Below are 20,979 nucleotides of genomic sequence, written 5' to 3' on the forward strand. Positions count from 1 at the left end.
ACAGCGAGAGAGCGAGCGAGACAGCGAGAGCGAGCGAGACAGCGAGAGCGAGCGAGACAGCGAGAGCGAGCGAGACAGCGAGAGCGAGCGAGACAGCGAGAGCGAGCGAGACAGCGAGAGCGAGCGAGACAGCGAGAGCGAGCGAGACAGCGAGAGCGAGCGAGACAGCGAGAGCGAGCGAGACAGCGAGAGCGAGCGAGACAGCGAGAGCGAGCGAGACAGCGAGAGCGAGCGAGACAGCCGAGGAGCTGAGCGAGACAGCCGAGAGCGAGAGAGACAGCGAGAGCGAGAGAGACAGCGAGAGCGAGAGAGACAGCGAGAGCGAGAGAGACAGCGAGAGCGAGAGAGACAGCGAGAGCGAGAGAGACAGCGAGAGCGAGAGAGACAGCGAGAGCGAGAGAGACAGCGAGAGCGAGAGAGACAGCGAGAGCGAGAGAGACAGCGAGAGCGAGAGAGACAGCGAGAGCGAGAGAGACAGCGAGAGCGAGAGAGACAGCGAGAGCGAGAGAGACAGCGAGAGCGAGAGCGAGAGCGAGAGCGACAGCGAGAGCGAGAGCGAGAGCGAGAGCGACAGCGAGAGCGAGAGCGAGAGCGACAGCGAGAGCGAGAGCGAGAGCGAGAGCGACAGCGAGAGCGACAGCGAGAGCGACAGCGAGAGCGACAGCGAGAGCGAGAGCGACAGCGAGAGAGACAGCGAGAGCGAGAGCGACAGCGACAGCGAGAGCGAGAGCGACAGCGAGAGCGAGAGCGACAGCGAGAGCGAGAGAGACAGCGAGAGCGAGAGAGACAGCGAGAGCGAGAGAGACAGCGAGAGCGAGAGAGACAGCGAGAGCGAGAGAGACAGCGAGAGCGAGACAGCGAGAGCGAGAGAGACAGCGAGAGCGAGAGAGACAGCGAGAGCGAGAGAGACAGCGAGAGCGAGAGAGACAGCGAGAGCGAGAGAGACAGCGAGAGCGAGAGAGACAGCGAGAGCGAGAGAGACAGCGAGAGCGAGAGAGACAGCGAGAGCGAGAGAGACAGCGAGAGCGAGAGAGACAGCGAGAGCGAGAGAGACAGCGAGAGCGAGAGCGACAGCGAGAGCGAGAGAGACAGCGAGAGCGAGAGAGACAGCGAGGAGCGAGAGAGACAGCGAGAGCGAGAGAGACAGCGAGAGCGAGAGAGACAGCGAGAGCGAGAGAGACAGCGGAGAGCGAGAGAGACAGCGAGAGCGAGAGAGACAGCGAGAGCGAGAGAGACAGCGAGAGCGAGAGAGACAGCGAGAGCGAGAGAGACAGCGAGAGCGAGAGAGACAGCGAGAGCGAGAGAGACAGCGAGAGCGAGAGAGACAGCGAGAGCGAGAGAGACAGCGAGAGCGAGAGAGACAGCGAGAGCGAGAGAGACAGCGAGAGCGAGAGAGAGCAGCGAGAGCGAGAGAGACAGCGAGAGCGAGAGAGACAGCGAGAGCGAGAGAGAGCGAGAGCGAGAGAGACAGCGAGAGCGAGAGCGAGAGCGAGAGAGAGAGCGAGAGAGAGAGCGAGAGCGAGAGAGACAGCGAGAGCGAGAGAGACAGCGAGCGAGAGAGACAGCGAAGAGCGAGAGAGACAGCGAGAGCGAGAGAGACAGCGAGAGCGAGAGAGACAGCGAGAGCGAGAGAGACAGCGAGAGCGAGAGAGACAGCGAGAGCGAGAGAGACAGCGAGAGCGAGAGAGACAGCGAGAGCGAGAGAGACAGCGAGAGCGAGAGAGACAGCGAGAGCGAGAGAGGACAGCGAGAGCGAGAGAGACAGCGAGAGCGCGAGAGACAGCGAGAGCGCGAGAGACAGCGAGAGCGCGAGAGACAGCGAGAGCGAGAGACAGACAGCGAGAGAGAGACAGACAGCGAGAGAGAGACAGACAGCGAGAGAGAGACAGACAGCGAGAGAGAGAGACAGACAGCGAGAGAGAGAGACAGACAGGAGAGAGAGACAGACAGCGAGAGAGAGAGACAGACAGCGAGAGAGAGAGACAGACAGCGAGAGAGAGAGACAGACAGCGAGAGAGAGAGACAGACAGCGAGAGAGAGAGACAGACAGCGAGAGAGAGAGACAGACAGCGAGAGAGAGAGACAGACAGCGAGAGCGAGAGACAGACAGCGAGAGAGAGAGACAGACAGCGAGAGAGAGAGACAGACAGCGAGAGAGAGAGACAGACAGCGAGAGAGAGAGACAGACAGCGAGAGAGAGAGACAGACAGCGAGAGAGAGAGAGAGAGACAGCGAGAGAGAGAGACAGCGAGAGAGAGAGAGAGACAGCGAGAGAGAGAGAGAGACAGCGAGAGAGAGAGACAGCGAGAGAGAGAGAGAGACAGCGAGAGAGAGAGACAGCGAGAGAGAGAGAGAGACAGCGAGAGAGAGAGAGAGAGACAGCGAGAGAGAGAGAGACAGCGAGAGAGAGAGAGAGACAGCGAGACAGAGAGAGAGACAGCGAGACAGAGAGAGAGACAGCGAGACAGAGAGAGAGACAGCGAGACAGAGAGAGAGACAGCGAGACAGAGAGAGAGACAGCGAGACAGAGAGAGAGACAGCGAGACAGAGAGAGAGACAGCGAGACAGAGAGAGAGACAGCGAGACAGAGAGAGAGACAGCGAGACAGAGAGAGAGACAGCGAGACAGAGAGAGAGACAGCGAGACAGAGAGAGAGACAGCGAGACAGAGAGAGAGACAGCGAGACAGAGAGAGAGACAGCGAGACAGAGAGAGAGACAGCGAGACAGAGAGAGAGACAGCGAGACAGAGAGAGAGACAGCGAGACAGAGAGAGAGACAGCGAGACAGAGAGAGAGACAGCGAGACAGAGAGAGAGAGACAGCGAGACAGAGAGAGAGAGACAGCGAGACAGAGAGAGAGACAGCGAGACAGAGAGAGAGACAGCGAGACAGAGAGAGAGAGAGAGAGAGAGAGAGACAGTGTGACAGAGAGAGAGAGAGACAGCGAGTGAGAGAGAGATTGACAACTTACTACCAACCATCCGTGAGGGATTTGGTTAAGTTTGTTCTGCCAAAGCTGAGTCGTATACCCAATCAGACAGAAGCACTTTGTCAATCCAGGAGCGTGGGATTTAAACCATTGTGCAAGAGGTGAATGGATAACTTTCTGACTGACCTCACCATGTTAACGTTTGCCCTGACTGCTCTCCTGGAAATGGAGCTGCCAGCCATGGCTTCACACTGTGTTGTGACTGGGACATACATCTCACGCAGGATTGGATACAGACCCCCGCGGTCCCTTTGGGGAACATCTCCAGACATCTGCCTCCTCCACCTGTTGTGTTTCCTCTCAATGAGGCACAAACTCAGGGTGCAATCTGCTCCGGCACCTCTGTCTTTCACACCCAAACTCAGCCAAGGCTCTGCCCCGGGCATCCTCAGCGCCCGCATGGCTCACAGAAGTCAAAGAAATAAAAATTGGCCGGGGAGGAGTTTGGAAGCAAAAGTCAAAATATAAAGGCCAGAACATAAAATGAGGGGAGCCAAGGGGACAGATATTTGCCAAGGCAGCAGGCTCTGAAACCAATGGGCAGGGAGACGAGTGCTCAGTCCTGTGAAACACTTTGTAAGGCTGATGCAAGTCTAAGAAGCTCTCCCTCGAATGCTCCACAACGTCACCATGTCCAAGAGAATTTAGACCAGCCCAGAGTCAAAAGGCCAGGCCATGCTTTTAAACACGCATCAACACTTAGCGAGAGTGAATGTTCCAAGCCCAAGGGGTCTTGTCCAACTGCACACGATAAACTGCAGGCATTCCTGCACTCCGAGCCCCCCTCTGCCTCATTTCACTGGGCTCAGGGTCTTGCTTGTCCTTGAAGAGTGAGGAGGCCCACTGAGATCTGTGGCTGAAATCAGTTGCAGCAGAGGCTTGGACTAATGCTCGTACAAGGCTCCAAAAGCCAAACAAAACATCCGCCCAGAGCCTCCTGGGTGGCTGGAATGCTGATGCGTTTTTAAAAACTTCCACTTAGCTGCAGTCCCTCTGAACCATGATGGATGCACCTTGGGATTTTCTCATTTTTATTTGAAGAAGCTTGGACAAGGCCCCTTAACAGCAGAGACTTTCTCTTTTTAAAGCCAGAGCGACCCCTTCACCTGTAAATGTGTCCTGACAGTGAAATTTCCGTCACTCGCACCTCTGATACGCAGTGTTCTAAAGTAAAGCTATGCATGGTTTGGGGTTCGGGGTTGGGGGGCAGAAACTGGACTCTCCAAGAGCCCAGACTTAACATCTCATAATTGTGCTGGGCAGTCACGGGACAGGATCAATTTTTCCAAAAGCCTCACGTTTATGAATATCACGGGCGCTGCGGCCAGGCACGCTGCCGATGCGGAGAGTGTTATTTAGGTCATCGGGCCTCTTCCCACCCCTCACCCCCACCAAACTGCCGTTCTCTGACGTTGACGGCAGTCAGACAGACTTCTCTGTTCTGCATAAGTGGAAGATGACAAAAACAAGGGCAAGTAGGGCAGATGCTGGACGGGAAATAAAACACACGGAGGGCAGGTAGAAATGTAGTGAAACCCTAGGTATCAGAGGCAGAGCAGAAGAGAGCTGAGAGCAATTAAGTTCTTTTTCAGTTTGGCTGGAATGGATGCTAAGTGTAAAAATGTGTTGAAAATACATACCCTCACCCCCTACGGTGCCCAATTGATTTCATAAAACTATTGAGAAGATTGGAATAAAAAGAGTAGAGCAACATACTGGATCCAAAGTGGGACTTGTTCCACACAAGGTGGCAGCTGATAAACTGTTAAAAGGTATTGGGAGGAGTCTGGCATCTCTCCACGTTAGAATATTGTGGAGAAAATGCTGTTTGGGAGAAATCAATCAATTAATCGGGGGCTTCAGTATCAAAAGCACACCAAGTTAATTTTGACAGATCTCTCTCCAAACACTTCAATCGGTTTAACTTGTGCTTGTTATCAAACTGGCACTAATTCACAATGCTCTTGACTGACCCCTGCTTTAATTACGAGATGGTCCCACAACAGTGCAACCAATTTGTTTGAGAAATCGTCATTGCACAGATGAGACACGCAGAAACAGTCACAGTTCCGTATTCAGAGCTGTTTAGCATGCTGCGCCCCAGGGAACGGCAGCTATCAGAGACAGCCATCCACAAGGCTGCTGGGTGGAACAAAGGTGGTATAAGGCAGAGATTCACAAGAACTGCCCCTCACCTGTCTTGAAAGGCCAAAGCCTAACTAGTGGCACCCTCTAGTACTGTACTCTACCAGACTGATCTTGCGATTGGTGACACTCCGTGCCCCCGAGGCCTGCCTGGCAGCGAAATCTTCCATATTACCAGAAACTGAACCAACAGCCTCCCTCCCACCAGGCCGTGCAAGTGCAAGGCTGGGAATCCTGCAGCAAGCAATTCAACTCTTCGCCAACTGCCTTCCAAAACAGCACGATGCTTGCATGCCACCTGCAATGGCAGACAGAGGTGGGCAACAAACATCTGCATCTTGTGAAATAACTTTTCCAATAAAAACACATTGAGGGTTTGCCTATTTGAAAACATCGGTTTGTCAGGATGTAGGGGTGGTAACTCTCAAAAGAAATTCAGGTCACCACCAGGCCACTCATCCAGCGTCATTATAGCTGCACAACTGGCCAACATGCTATAGATTCCATCAAAGCCTCAGCTGCTGGCAGAGGCTCTGGCGAAAGAAATGGCCTGCTGTCGACTGAATGAGACAGTGGTCAAAGGAAACCCATCTTAAAATCAGAAATTGGACTGGTCTCTCATTGAAGAGATATTTTAAACCGAGCGCGACCACAGCTCAGGTGCGGGGAGAAGGGGAACCCTTCTTGGTAATGGCGGCTTGTGCAGAAAACTGAAGCCATGCTGCTGGTGTTACACAAACTAGCTTTCCAGTCTAGTGAATGCAGTCTTACCTACTCCACAGGGCAGACAGCAACATTCAGGCAAGCCTCAGGCAGTTTCTGACATTGCTGTTTTATAACGTCAGTCAGTGTTGCCTGACTGACAGGAAGCAGGAGTCACAGAATTCGGTGCACTGAGTCGGGTGGTCATGCTGTGACTGTCCAGGACATTGGTTAGGCTCATTTTTGGAATATTGCATTCAATTCTGGTTCCACTGCTTTAGCAAAGATGTTGTGAAAGTTGAAAGGATCCAATAAATACTTACAAGAATGTTGGAGGGTCTGAGCTACAGGGAGGCGCTGAATAGGCAGGGGCTATTTTCCCTGAAGCGTCGGAGGCTGAGGGGTGACCTTTTAGAGGTTTATAAAAATCATGAGGGGCATGGATAGGGGGAATAGCCAAGGTCTTTTCTCCAGGATAGGGAAGTCCAAAACTAGAGGGCACAGATTTAAGGTGAGGGAAAGGATTTAAAAAGGGACCTAACGGACTACTTTTCCACGTAGAGGGTGGTGAGTGTATGGAATGAGCTGCCAGAGGAAGGGGACGAGGCTGGTACAATTACAACATTTAAAAAGGAATCTGGATGGGTACATGAATAGGAAGGTTGAGGGGGATACGGCCAAATACTGGCAACTAGCACTAGGTTAATTTAGGATATATCGTCAGCATGGAACAGTTGGACCGAAGGGTCAATTTCCACGCTGTATATTTCTATGATTCTGCTGATGCTGGAGAATCTGAGATAACAAGGTGTGGAGCTGGATGAACACAGCAGGTCAAGTAGCATCAGAGGAGCACAAAAGTTGACGTTTTGGGCCTAGACCCTTTTTCAGAAATACACTGTGCTAAGCAGCTTTTGTGGCCTTCCACAACACTCATTTCATAGCTGAATACAAACTTCAGTCTGGTCTCTGTCTTGCCTACCCAACTGCCCTCACCTGGGGAAAACCAGTCATTAAAGACCATTAGATTTATAATGCAGTCTCTGGAGCAAGTCCTGGGATATTGTTAAGGGATCAACACCTACACCAACTCAGGCTGCACAAGAAATGGTGCTGTCAACGGGAGGTGCTTCAACTGATGCTAATCCCTCACATTTGCCAACACGGAGTTTTCCAAAGGGACTGGAATATTTCCCATCTCAAACTGGCCAGCTACAAAGCCCAGTCATGGTAGCAGAGATCCGAACAAGTATGGTCAAAACATCAGTACGCTGCTGGATTGCAATTAGTGCCAGTTTCAAATGTGAACAAACCAGATGTGCCAAATTTGATAGGAGGGGCAGCAGGAAGGATCACTACAAGCTTATACCTTCGAAAGGAAGAGTGTCGAGATAGTAAATAAACAGGAATGGTCTCGGGTGGCTGAGGCCACAGAGTTCAAATGCTTGGCAAATGGAGCAAAGGTGACATGCGAAAACGAGGTTCGCGTTTGAATTGAGTTATTGGCTGGGATGGCAGACTGCAAAGAGGAACTGGGAGAGAAACATTCAGGGTTATTAGGGTCAGAGCCAGGGAAAGGGACTAACCTAGACGGCCTTTCAAAAAAGCCAGTGCAGAACTGGCACACTGCTAGTCTGCGATAAAGCAAAGCCAAATGATGAGAGAACATGGGGCGGGGGGGGGGGGGGGGGGGGGGGGGGGGGCGCGGAAATAAGTGAGAAACTGAAGTTGGGGTTTGGTGGCGTGAGCTAGCCATTAACCAACTGTCTGCCCGGGAGCAAGTTTGGGAAAGAGGCTCCAGCCACGGCCAAATGGCAGAGACTGCCCTCGCACCAAAAACACCCCACCCCCCCCAGGACAGCCAATCGTTTAGAAACACTGCACAGAACCCAGACGTTCTGCCGACCTACGCCACGTCACCACAGAGAGTTAACGTCTAGAGCTGGTGTGAGCAGAAGCTGCAATCAGTTTCCTACCATGGATGTCACTGCCATTATTTTCATCGTGCACTGCTACAGGGAGGTGAAAAGTACGGCTGGCAGCTGCACCAAAGCTCCCAAAGAGACTGTCTCCACGGAAGGGATCGGCTGACAGTGGGGGAAAAAAAAACAGACGCATGCTTTTGGTAGTTTGGTTTGGTTAGAGGCTTATCAGCAACTAGAGAGAGAGTGTGCACGCACAGACTTCCACTGCCACTGATCTGCACAAACACTGTTGCCCCACCTTGTCACAATTTCCACCTCCCACCCATCTCCCCACAAAATAAAAAGCCAAGCATCAATGCCAATGTCTGGGCTCCACGCAAGCCTCCTTCCATTCCAGATACTTCATCCATTCATTCCACTGTTGTGTTTACCTCCAGCTTCTCAGCCGTGCACCGCAGACACAGACAGACAATTTCCCTTGACAACTCCTCAAAGTTTGAGTGTGTTCCACCATTCTCCCTGCACTGATTCATTTGGCCCTCAGGTGACGATAGTCTCTGGTTTTAGGCATCCCTGCCCACCCTCCGACAAGCCGTAACACCTTCTCTGTGGCTATGCTCTTGAATCCTCCTGACCTTTAAATTAAAACCACCAGGGCATCCTCATCGTCCTGGACAGAGTCATACAGCGTAGAAGCAGACCCTTCAGTCCAACCAGTCCATGTCATTCATAATCCAAAACTAAACTGGTCCCATTTTCCAGCGTTTGGCGCATGTCCCTCCTTTCCCATTCACTTACCTGCACCTGCCCCTACCACTTCGTATGGAAATCCATTCCACACGTTAAACACACTTCTAAAGAAAAACAAAAGTTGCCCCTCATGTCCTTTTTAAACCTCTCCTCCCACCTTAAAAATATGTCCCCAATTAAAGTAAAAATATGACATCTCACCCCAACCCCTCCAACCTTTTATGCTCCAGTGACAGAAGTTCCAATCTATCCAATCTCCTCTTATAACACAAACCCTCCACTCCCAGCAACATCCTGGGAAATCTTTTCTGATCCCTCTCCAATGTAGCGATTTCCCTCCTTTAGCAGGTTGACCAGAACTGCGCACAGTGCTCCAGAAGCGGCCTCGCCAACGTCCAGGACAACTTCAACATGACGACTCAACTGCTGTATTCAACGATCTGAGAAACGAAGGCAAACGGGCTAAACGTCTTCTGAACCACCCTGCCGACGTGCGATACAATTCTGAAAGAATTGTCTCTTGACTCCCAGGTCTCTGTTTAACAACATTACCCAAGTCCCTTGCTTTTAACTATAGTAGTCCTGTCCTTTTCTGTTTTTACAAAAATACAATGCCTCACATTTATCCAAAATAAACTTCATCTGTCACTCCGGGGAGGAAAATAAAACAAAGTACCCCAACCAAATCAGTTGTCCTCCTCCTACTCCCCTCCCACGTCACTATTGACAAATAATAAAACCTTGCACTCTCATCGGTCAACATCTCCTCTCCAGATAGATCTTGTATCCCTAAACCTAACCAATCCTATTCCCTGCCTCCCCAGCTTTGAGAGCATTGAAACCAGCATCCACTCTCTTCACCCGTGACTGCCAACCTAAAATACAGTGGGTGCTAAGGCGTGGCAGTGTCACTAACCCCTCTGCGGCTCGCTCAGGCTCAAACAGTTTTGAATCGGATTTTCTGGCCCAACACATTCCCTCCCCCGGACCCTAATGCTGAAAATATCGAGCACCGTCAGTTGAGGAGATGCTCTCCAACCACCACCACTACCTCCCCACACACACCCCGATGCCCAGCCCGCGAAACTGTAAAGGGCAAGGATAGACTTTGCAACACTGGCCAGTTACCCAGCCATTCTCAGCAGTCTCAGATGGATAAAATTCTGGACCCTCACCTCCAATTTGGACCTAAGCAGATGAACCTAATTCTTCCCCAGCTGTGAGCAAGATTCTCTGAGGAGATAGAGACACCAGTCAGGATTGAGTCACCCTCTTGGCGCCTTGGGGTCAGGAATATGTTCGGGGTGTCCGGTTAAACAGCAGCTTCACTGCGGGCTGAGTTCCGACTTTTGGCCGCAGAGTGCAATTATCAGGATGCCAGTGTTAGCCCTAGCGCATTCAAAATGTGGTAGGCACGATTCCCAAACACACCTTCAAATCTGTACAAAACTCCCCTTTCTTCTCTGCCAGCATGATCCGCTCCCACGCCCAAAGCTGGTGCAAATACCCAGGCAAACAGCGTTTTCCATATCTATTCACTTAGTAGAACTGTAGAATCCCTACAGTGTGGGACACTTGGCCCACCGAGTCCACACTGACTCTCCAAAGAGTATTCCACCCAGACCTACCCCATTAGCCTATCCCTGTAACCCTGCAATTCCCATGGCCAATCCACCCTAACCCCGCACATCCCTGGCCACTACGGGGCAATTTAGCACGGCCAATCCACGCTAACCTGGGCACTATGGGCCAATCCTAACCTAACCTGAATGTCTTTGGACTGTGGGAGCAAAGTGGAGCACCTGGAGAAAACCCAAACATACACAGGGACTGCATGGAAACGCCACAAAGACAGTTGCCCAAGGCTGGAATGGAACCCAGGCCCCTGGCGCTGTGAGGCAACAGTGCAGACCACTCAGCCACTGTGCCACAACGAATTAAATGAAGTTCAAACCCTGAACTGAACCCTGGTCTTCATGTTTCAGCACGATCACACCAGCAGGTTAGCGTGATAACTGTTTCCTGGTTTGATAGGAGAGGAAGTAGTAAATAAAAGGGAGGAGGGTCTTCCTTAAAGTGAAGCTACCTTCCCGAGAATTCCTGTCTCTGGAAGTGCACAGCTTTCCCATACACCCAGCCGTCTACTCCACAATCTCAAAAAGGTATGCACGAACAGCTTCCCCATGATGCTTACCACCCCTGCCACCACACCTCTTGATAATCAAATGGCCCTTGCTCTTGGCAACCGAGCCAGGCCTGAGCAGCTTGGGATCAGACTGAAGGCTGCCTGCTGACCAAACGAGAACCTCCCTCCACGTCAGCACGTTCATTTCACCTATTGAGAGTGTGGTGACGGTGTCACACATTTCAAAAGACAGAGCAAACAGGCAGTCAGAAGAGATTGAATATTAGAGCATGAATCTCAGCTGAAATTGGAGGGAAGAAAATCAAGATTAACATCTCAAATTAGACACTTCATCTGAACAAGGTGAGGGGTCCGAATCATTTCTGGACATTGCCTTGTCCGTCATGTATTCCAGTTAGTTTTTTTTTGCTTTGGAGCTCCTGCATCTTTGTGTGCATTTACACTGTTTTAGTTGTATTATGCGGTTCTGGGACCTTTTGAGCAAATCCCTAACCATCGCTCGTAGCTGACGAGAGTCAGGCAGAGCCACCGAAGACAGCCTCCTACCTGCGGTGGAGAACATGTTGTCAAACTCGATGATCAGGTCGTCCTCCCTGTCAAAGCGGACAAGCGACTCATCGATGTCGGGGTAGTCTTCATCCAGCTCCATTTCTGAACCCTCCTCATCCTCGTCGTCCTCATCTCCCTCCTCTTCCTCGCCTTCCTCATCATCCTGTGTACACAATGGGTGAAACACTCAGGTCCACGAACAGACCACTGCCTTCCTTCACTCCCCGGACTGTTACTGATGCGGACATGGAGTAGATACCCACTCTATTGTGGCTAAAGTCACGTCAACCTCTTCTGGTCCCTGCCGCACAGACAAACCATGCCAGTTTGAGGGAAAGGTGAAATGAAATTTGTGTTTAAAAATCTCATTACAGGATTCACTGTCCCTTGAGAAGCTGGGTAGAGCTGCAACATTCCCATTTGTGAAGTGGGAACACTCTGCACATTGCCCAACAAGGAGGGAGTTTGACCCTGGCAACACTGAAGGAACGACCGACATTGTTCCCAATCAGGATGGTGTGAATTTTGGGGGAAGATTCATTTACTTAACAATCAGAAAACTTACATTATTGAAACAGGTCTTTCAGCCCGACTGGTCTACATCAGTGACAGTAAGCCTCTTCTATTTCAGGATCATAAACATAGCCACTTATTTTTGATTCATGTACATATTGAGCCATGCCACGAGGATGTATCTATACAATTCACCTCAACTATGACACCTCAAGGGAGGCTTTTTGCAGGGTTTTGGGACGAATGCAGAAGTTGGGGAACGTTTGCATTTGCTGTTTTATGAAAAACAGAGGCTATCTTCATCCTGGTTTGACCTGACTGACAAAGAGCTGAAGGACAAGGCTCCTCAAGCCAAAAACCTTGGGCTTTGAATGTCAGAAAGAGTCCATTCAAGAATGCCACCCACTGTTTCTTTTGGGGTTGAGTGGGAGGAAAGCAGCATTATCTGGGAATAGGCCCTTGCTCAGCTTCTGGTACTTACTGGATGGGGTGGTGTTGGTTAGGATGGGGGTGAAGATGATTAACTCAGACTTGAGATGCTCTCTCACCTGATCATCTTCATCCTCCTCCTCTTCCTCATCCTCATCCTGGCTGTCGTCGTCATCTTCATTGCTTCCACTGCTGTCTTCCTCTTGTGTGTGCTCTTCATCATCAGGGTCCAAGATGTTCATTGAATCTGTGAAAAGGGGAGCAGGGGTGAACTGACAAATCAGTCTTTTTACAAAATGACAACGGGCTTCGCTGCAAGTTGAGTTGACAGGACCAAAATTTAACCAACTTGACTGAAGATAAACGATGCAGTGCTTAATCAATCACTCAAAACATTTTGCTTATGGTTTCGTACGTACATACATGCAGTCGCAATTTTACACATAGGCAGATCTGAAAGAGCAACAAGGTGAGTAATCAGCTGATCAGATATTCTGATTAAGGGACAGAACAGGGGAGGATTCCCAAATTCCCTGATGCCAGGACCCAGGGGAAGGCTCCCAAACTTTTCTTCCAATCGCCCCATGGGATCGTCAACATTTGACCGAACAGTCGGATATGGCCTCGGATTGATTGTGTTTGAAAGGCAGCACCTCTGATGTTCCGGCCATCCTGCAGTGCTGCTCCGGAGTAGCCTAGAACAACTGCCCTCCTGTAGTTCCCTCTTCACTTCGGCAAGAACACAACACAAACCCAACCTGTGCCAGGGCAGCTGCTGCTACACATGTTGAAGTGGGGCCAGATTGCCGATGCGCAATCGATTCTAAACTCTGCAGTGCAGAAACAACATGAAGCAGGAAACGGACAGTGCCAAAGGACATACACAGCTGACCTCTCATATCACGGTCAGGACCGCACTGTCTTAATAGCTGGTGATTTGCCGACAAACAAAGTTGGTAGCAGCTCAACTCCCACTCCGAGGTGCAGTCATTCTGTCAAGGCATCATGACCTGAGCACACTTCCACAGCTCCATCCTTTCAGTAACTTGGGGCAAGTGCTGTACTCAGCAGTAAAATCCTCATGTCCTGCAGGACACCATGTTCAAATAATGAAGGACAGTCAGTCAGTCTCCTAACAATGCTGGCATAACCATCCACGTGCAGATTAATGCTGCTGGCATGGAAAGCAAGCTTCACGTTCGTTCCTGGGCAGTGGTCTGCAGGGATGGCATTCCTTACAATCCCTGCTTGCCCATCACAAGACGGTGAGGAGTAACCACAGCGTGCACAGTGAAGGTGTTCCTGCAGAGCAGCTCAAGTTGGGAGTTGGAGTATTTTGAATATTGAGGGGAAATGGGAAGATATTGAGTCAGTGTTCTGAGGGAGTCTCAACAGGGGTGAGGGGTTGGAATGAGATGGTATCCACATTTCCCTGTACCCTCGGACCTTGTGAAGCAGCTCTGGAAGGTACTGACAAGGGAGCAGCCAAAGTTAACAGTCTGACTGAATTGTGTGTGAAGGAATACTTCAGAGCTAATGGAATGGGCAAACTACAATAAAACAAAGAACTGCAGATGCTGTTAATCAGAAACAAAAGCAGGAGTTGCTGGAATGGCTCAGCAGGCCTGGCAGCATCTGTGAGGGAGAAAACAGTTAATGCTTTGGGTCTGGTGTCCTTCTGCAGAAGTGATGGTGGCTGCAAAAATGTCAGTTTATATGCCAAACTACAATGCTGGATACATTTAGTTAAGCGTCAACTTGACTCTAACTGGTTGTATCACAGGGAGCTGGGTAAAGTGTGGTGCGAGTGTTTTTGTTCAGTGTGGTTAATTGAAATAAGGCCCTCACATCAAAGTGTAGACTTTAATTCTGGTTGAAGTTTTCTTTGGAGCAGAGTATTGGGCTGTTGAACACACCACAGATTCAAAGTAGCTACTGCAAGACTCAGGACCAGTAGAAACAGTCACTATGGTCAAGGGACACATGAGTCCCACAGCAAGACACAGTGTCAAAACCAAACAGCAAGTCACTGACAGCTACAGACAACATGCAGAATCAGAAGCGGACTCCATCGCCCTTCCACGACCACAGTCTCTGACAGCTGGCAATGTCACTGTCCTACTTGGCATGGCCTTGAGCTCACAGCTGACCTCAAAACTGTCCCACTGCACGGAATGCCGACCCATATCTGCAGCAACACCTCGGATTAGCGAACTCTGCTCATCTGCTGCTGAAATCCTCCAGACCATAACTGGTCCAATGCTGCCTTGGCTGAGCACTGACATTCCATGGACTTCAGCTCATCTGAAACTCTGTTGCCCTGGAGCTGCACTCATGCCAGTCACCCACCAGCTGGCCTGCACCAGAACATGAACGGGCTGGGAGAGAACTGAAAATTTTCACTGTTTCAAATTTTCAAATGACCCCAGTTCCTCCCCTCCATTACTACATTAACGTAACTGCCACAAGAACAGCACTCAGATTACTGCAGTAAAGATTGGTGCCGTTCCACAATTTCTCAGCTGACAAGGAAGCTTGTGCCACCCGCCCACCATTTACTTTTGCCACTCGCTTGGTTAAGGTCAGGCAAACACAACAGTTTTACGTTGCAGCGGGTCTGGTTCCACAACGCCAGTGCCGATTCCATCAGGATTTATGTCTGTATCCAACAGCTGCCCTCACGAATCTGAGTAGGCTCACTCAGGCAAGTTTGGAATTCTGCTCCATCCAAGGGCGAGAGCTTCAGAATTAATTCTTTCATTTCAGCACAGCTTTGGGCCTTATTCTTCCACTGCAAACAGGGGAGGGGTAACGGTACATCCTAAACTTCCTCTCTCCTTCCCACTGGCCAGTTTCTGGGTGACCTTAATTTTAAATTTATGAGAAAGCAACAAGGTTGGGGTGGGGTGGGAGTTGGTATCGAGGCAAAATAGCTCACATTTCTGCTCCTAGGCCTCTATTGATCCATTTCTCACTGCGTGGCTGACTACTAAGCGGCAAATATAGGGAGATGAGAGGTGGAAGATGGAGGTACTGTGGTGGTGTTGGTGGTGGGGGTGGGGAAGATGTGTGGAGGAATGCAACTACTACTGCGGAGAGATGGATGAGTGCTGGGAGGGAGAGGAGAGGAAAGGAAAGGAAGTGATCAGGGACAGGGAAGGAGGGAAGGAGATCGATGAGAGTGGAGAGGTGGATGGAAAGGGAATGATCAAAGACAAGTCCTTTACTGTCCCAAAGCTTTGTGCAGTGCCCATAATTCATGCTGCAAACACAAAGCTTTTCTTTTCAGATAAAGAAAATGCTTTCTCTCTTAGTGAACAGATGACGATGCAGGGTTTGGTAGTTTAAGGGCTCTCCTCCTGCACAGCAGCAAAGACATTTTCTTGTTGTACCTTCTCGGTTAGCCTGCAGGGTGGGCGCCTGACTGAGATTTGAGGGAGCCTCATCCATCAACACATCCTCCTGGGACTCATCCTCAGTACTTCTGCAAGCTGTAGCGCCAGAGGAAGGAAATAAAATACAAAGAAAAAGTGAATGCAAGCCCACGACAGTGCATTCTACATTTTCCAAAACACACCATAGTTTTGGTACTCTACATTTGGAATTTTCCTATGCACATTATTTGCATTTAGCAATTTTAATCATTGTGGCCTTTTTTGGTGTGCGGGTATTCACTGGGATGATTGTTAAGTAGACCATTGTTACTGGATAGTCCGTTGGTGTGTACACTTTGAGCAGAGCACGTGCCATTGTACAGTCTTAGAAGGCACCCTTAAGTTTTTGTTCAGAACAAAAGAATTTCCTTCACAATGTGGCCAATATTGCTAGCCTAATTTTCTTAGCTACAGCCCACTAATTTGATTCCCAACACCTGCCTGAGCTTGTTGCTCATTACCATTCTTAGGGAAAGGCAGATGTGAACCTGAACCGGTCTTTTCCTTTTGAGACTTGATTGCTCTCGATTGCCCATTCGAAGCCTCCCCTGAACAATAGAAGGGGTTCAAACTGTTAACAGGCTGCCATGATGGGCAGAGGTCGTCCCACTACAGCACGTCGAGTGATTTAAATTCATCGTGGACCTCAGGACGTTGAACACGACCCACGGAGCTGTGGGGACACCTCTCACTCTCTGCACGGGGAAAGGACATTTGGGGTTGAGGGGAGGGAAGAGGAGAAAACAGACAAGGAACGAGGTGGGATGGGGTTAGGGGAAAAATGGGCGAGTGGTGACAAAACCGGAATGAACCGCGTCCCAAGCTGCCGAGATTTCAAGGCAGAGGCACGAGGACAGGCTTTTTGGGGAGGTGCACAGCAACCGAAGAGGAACACAGGCAGACAAAGCAGCAACAAGTTACCTCACAGCACGCACGCACGAACACAAATGCAAAAACACACCAGCAAAAAAAAAAGTCAGTTTTCAGAAGCAGCTACTCATTCACTTTTGGGTCACACATCCCCTCTCCAACACTCTACAAAGCAAACAATTTTTTCGCTCCAGCATCACCTTTATGGGCCTGACTGGAGGATTCGGACTTCAGAAACCAAACTCATTTTTTTATAAATGAAAGTATGTAAAGAAAATATATACATATATATTCACAACACACCATTTGTGAATCCCTGATATTCTCTCTCAAGCACAGCTCCAGTTCGGGACCTACGCACCTCCCAAGACACATGGGCAGCACCCCCTCCCCCAAGGTTTCCCCCAGTCCTGCTCTCCAACAAGTGAGGGGCAGGGATTCTCCGAGGGCCTTCATGATTTCTCTTTCTTCACCCCACCACTCTTCAGCCAAGCAAAGGGGCAAACCCTCTCTGATTCTGTTATGCCCTTCTCCACCCCGCCACTGACTTTAAGCTTCTTCTCAGGGCCACCTCCCCAACCCCCAACCCTGTACAATGTCACCTGCGTTCCCTGCTCAAAACTCAAAGGGAAAGTAACACGGCTGCAACTCGAGGTGGGTCCAGTCTGCGAAAGAGAGAAGACAGCTCGACGTTTTGGGCAGGACAGGGAAGCCCTTTATCATAACCTGTGAATCTTGTCTCACTGCAGACTTTGACTGGCTTGCTGCCGCTGTCTTTCCACGATACAGGAGTGGGAAATGCAAGGCTGCCAATCACTGACCATTTGTCCATGCACCCCGATCCCACCCTCATGATCACTGATTCGATTTGAATTATTAATTTCACCCGCTGATCGATTAAGACTTTTTTTTTTAAATATAAAAAACCCCACAAATGCAGTCTTTGGGCAGATTTATCCACAAGGGGACTGCAGCAGGCTTGTCACCAGGAATAGAATACCACAACTCTTTCCCACAAGGCAACACACTCGGTGCATTACTTTTGCTCCTCGCATGTTGCCTTAAAGATGCACTGAAAATTGCGCTGAACATTTTTATTTCAGGAAAGGTGTGTTAAGGCTCTGTGACTAGACTTGAAAAGGTGGCCAATCAATGGGTCTGGGGCCTGCTGGCCATGTTTCATCATCTGGTGAAAGGGAACACAGGAGGCTCTCGAAACTGGAAGGCCCATGCAGTGCAGCCAGGGTCTCGAGGGGCTGTGGGCTAAACAAAGGGTGCCCAAGCATGCTTTGGGCTGGGGGCTGAGCCTATCTTACCGATGATCGTGCTGCTCACAGTCTCCACATCTCTTTCCAGCAACTCGTCGATAAGGTCCTCAAGTTCGTTCTCAACCTGGAAACACAATGACAGGCACCTCAGGAAGAAATAGGCTTTTGCACAGCCCAGTAAAATGCTGAACACCCTAATGACAAATGTACCAAGGTTATTTCATAGACTTGGGGGAACTGACAGGGGAGAATTCCCAGTGGACTTACACCCTCTATCATTTCTGGCTCAATATGGACTTGCAGTACAGTACCTCCGTTGGTGGCAGGTTAACCCAGGAACCCAGGGCTCTTGCCTCTTCAGACCCGCTGGAGAAAGGAGTGGCGAGGGGAGATTCAAAAAAGACGTTCAAAATCATTGAGGCGGTTCTGCACAGAGTAGACAGGGCGGGATAAATCTGATCCCACTTGTGGAAGGACTGAGAACCAGCCAGACACCAGGTTGAGGCGTTCGATAAAGCAAGCAAGAGCAACAAAAAGAGGGGAGTCTGGAATGTGCTGCCCGAGAGTATGGCTATCAAAGGGGGAAATGGATCATTATCAAGGGAGGAGAACATGCAGGGCTATGCACGTTACTGACACCAGGCATGATGGGATAAATGGTCCTTCTGTACTACGAAGGTGGAATGAAACAGCAAAGGTGCTTCTTGGGTGATCTCCCTGACTATTTTCCAGAGGAATTTAAAATGAGAACTAGTGATCTTCTAACAGTGCTCTCTGCATTCTGGTTTAAAAGCACTATTTCAACTTCTCCGGTGTGTTACAAGATAGATAGCGTCATACCATGATCCCTACCCTACACAGAGCTAATCTGAACTTCCAGCCCAGAAACAGGCTGTGATTGCTCATCTCAGTTCTCTTCACTACACTGCAACAGTATAGCCTTCTATTCATTTCGCCCACACGCATTTTCCTTAAAATTTTGTTGCAGAGGGGGGCCAGTCAGCACAACAGGTGTGCACTGCTTCTCAGAATAAACAGTGTATTAAAGCATGGGCACAGGCCCTTCCATCCAACCAGTTCATGCCAAGCATAATCCCAAACTAAACTGGTCCCACCTGCCTGCTCCTGGCCCATATCCACCCCCCAAACCTTTCCTATTCATGTACTTATCCAAATTAAATGCCATAACTGTGCCCACATCCACCACTTCCTCAGCTAGTTCACCCCACACACAAACCACCTGTGTAAAAAGGTTGCCCCTTTTTTGTTAAAGAGTAGTAGGAACTGCAGATCGTGGACAATGTGAGATAACAAGGTGTAGAGCTGGATGAACACAGCAGGCCAAGCATCAGAGGAGCAGGAAGGAGTTTCGGGCCTAGACCCTTCTTCAAAAATCTTTTTTGATTAAGATATCTCTGCTTCACCTTAAAAATGCGCCACCCTGGTCTTGAAATGCCCCACGATAGAGTTAATGGTATGTGCCTTTCCCTATCTCTACTCCTTGTGCCTGCAGAGCCTATCTAGCAGTTGTGTGAAAAAACACTTAGTGAATCACATTTACTTTCAACTTGCACACTCTCGTTCTCAATCCTTTTATGGGCAGGAACAGGTGTTCCCGAGCCACTTCGCCCAGGGTCCGTATTTTGAAAACCTCCATCACATCGCCATTAAGACGGCTCCATTCCAATCCACTCTCACGACTGAAGTTTTGACTGAACTGGCCTAAACGATTTCGGTCCCTTTTCTGAAGGAATGTCGACTGGCATCACAGAACGTTCGTTTAGCTGATCCTAGGGATGAAGGGACTGTCTTATGAGGAGAGGCTGAGTTAGTTGGGCCTATTTTCGGAGTGAAGAAGAACAAGAGGTGAGCTTATTGCGATGGATAGAACGCCCCTTGAGTGTGACTAGGACTGTAGGGTATAATCTCAATCAGCAGTCACACAGAAGACAGATGAGGGGGTAGTGCACATGTGGGATTCTTCACTGCAAAGGGTTGTCAGGCCTAATCAGCCACGATCTTACTGAATGGAGGGTCAGGCTCATTGGGCTGAATGGCCTATTTCAGCTCCTGTCCCCTCTGGTCTCCTCAGGCCTAGAACCACTCTCCTAAACCTTTCTGTTTCTCATCCTTCCTAAAGTTTGGGGCCCAGAATTTTACAAATACCTTAGCTGAGGCCTCACTAGTGTTTCAGGTTCAGCATAATCTCCTTGCTCTTGCAGTCCATGCCCCTATGACTTGATAAGAGAGGTCTACAAAATTATGAGAGGCAGAGTGGATAGTCAGAGGCTTTCTCAAAGAGGTTGGTGGGTGCCTGGAATGCACTGCCAATGGAGGTGATCGAAGCAGGCACGTCAGCAACATTTAAGGCATACCTCGATTGACACATGGCCAAGAGTCAACAGAAGGACAGAAACTGCGCCTAGGAAATATGTAGCGGGCCTAAATAAGGATTAGGATTTGGCACAGGCTTGGTGGGCTGGAGGGCCTGTTCCTATACTATATCGAATTGTATTAATAAAGTCTAGGATACAGCTGGTGTTATTCCAATGGACCTGCGGCTTTCAATGAATTATTCAATTTCCTCCAATGATTCCATGCCTCCTTGACATAGTGACGTGCAGAGTCTCACGACTCTGGATAACTGAACAGGGATATTGTTACTCAATGGATACTTACACCAACTACCTACACTCTTGGACTTGCCGCAAGCAGAAACATCATCTCTTAACACACTGGATCAATATGACCACAACCTGAAAGGTTGATCAGAGGTCTCTTTACAGCTTGTTCAGATTTTCCTGATGGTTATAGCCTCTCATTCACGCTGTTTTACTCTCCTTAATTAAGGGACAGACTTACATCAGAAGCAGAGAAGTGCCTTACGGAGGAAAGGTTGAGCAGGTTGGGTCTTTACTTATTGGCGTTGAGAAGAATGACAGGGTGATCTTACTAAAATATCCAACAACTGGAGAAGCTGTTTGACATGGTAGGCGCTGGAATGAGGGGGCACAGTTTCAGAATCAGGGTCTCCCTTTGAACTTGTACATAGATTTCCACAAGTTGCATCACCAGTGAATAGAGTCGTTAAGAAGGCATTTGGCACGGTTGCCTTCATTGCGCAGACCACTGAGTAGAGGAGTTGGTATGTTATGTCATGGTTGCAAAAGACTTTATTAAGGCCACATAGTTGTGTCCAGTTCAGGTCACCCTGCTATAGGAAGGTTACTATTAAAATGGAGAGATTTCAGACAAGGTT

The 20,979-nt window shown here is 49.6% G+C and overlaps 1 protein-coding gene across 1 annotated transcript in view; it reads right to left on the reverse strand.

The window, feature by feature from the left end:
- The window catches only part of huwe1 (HECT, UBA and WWE domain containing E3 ubiquitin protein ligase 1), a 221,466-nt gene that overhangs the window by 57,455 nt on the left and 143,032 nt on the right, over positions 1 to 20,979 (reverse strand). Inside the window, 4 exon segments of the mRNA XM_059643207.1 lie at positions 11,204 to 11,369; positions 12,268 to 12,395; positions 15,541 to 15,639; positions 17,769 to 17,844. Of these exon segments, the coding sequence (XP_059499190.1) occupies positions 11,204 to 11,369; positions 12,268 to 12,395; positions 15,541 to 15,639; positions 17,769 to 17,844 (469 nt within the window).

The sequence above is a fragment of the Stegostoma tigrinum genome, chromosome 49 (assembly GCF_030684315.1).
Source record: "Stegostoma tigrinum isolate sSteTig4 chromosome 49, sSteTig4.hap1, whole genome shotgun sequence".
NCBI lineage: Eukaryota > Metazoa > Chordata > Chondrichthyes > Orectolobiformes > Stegostomatidae > Stegostoma > Stegostoma tigrinum.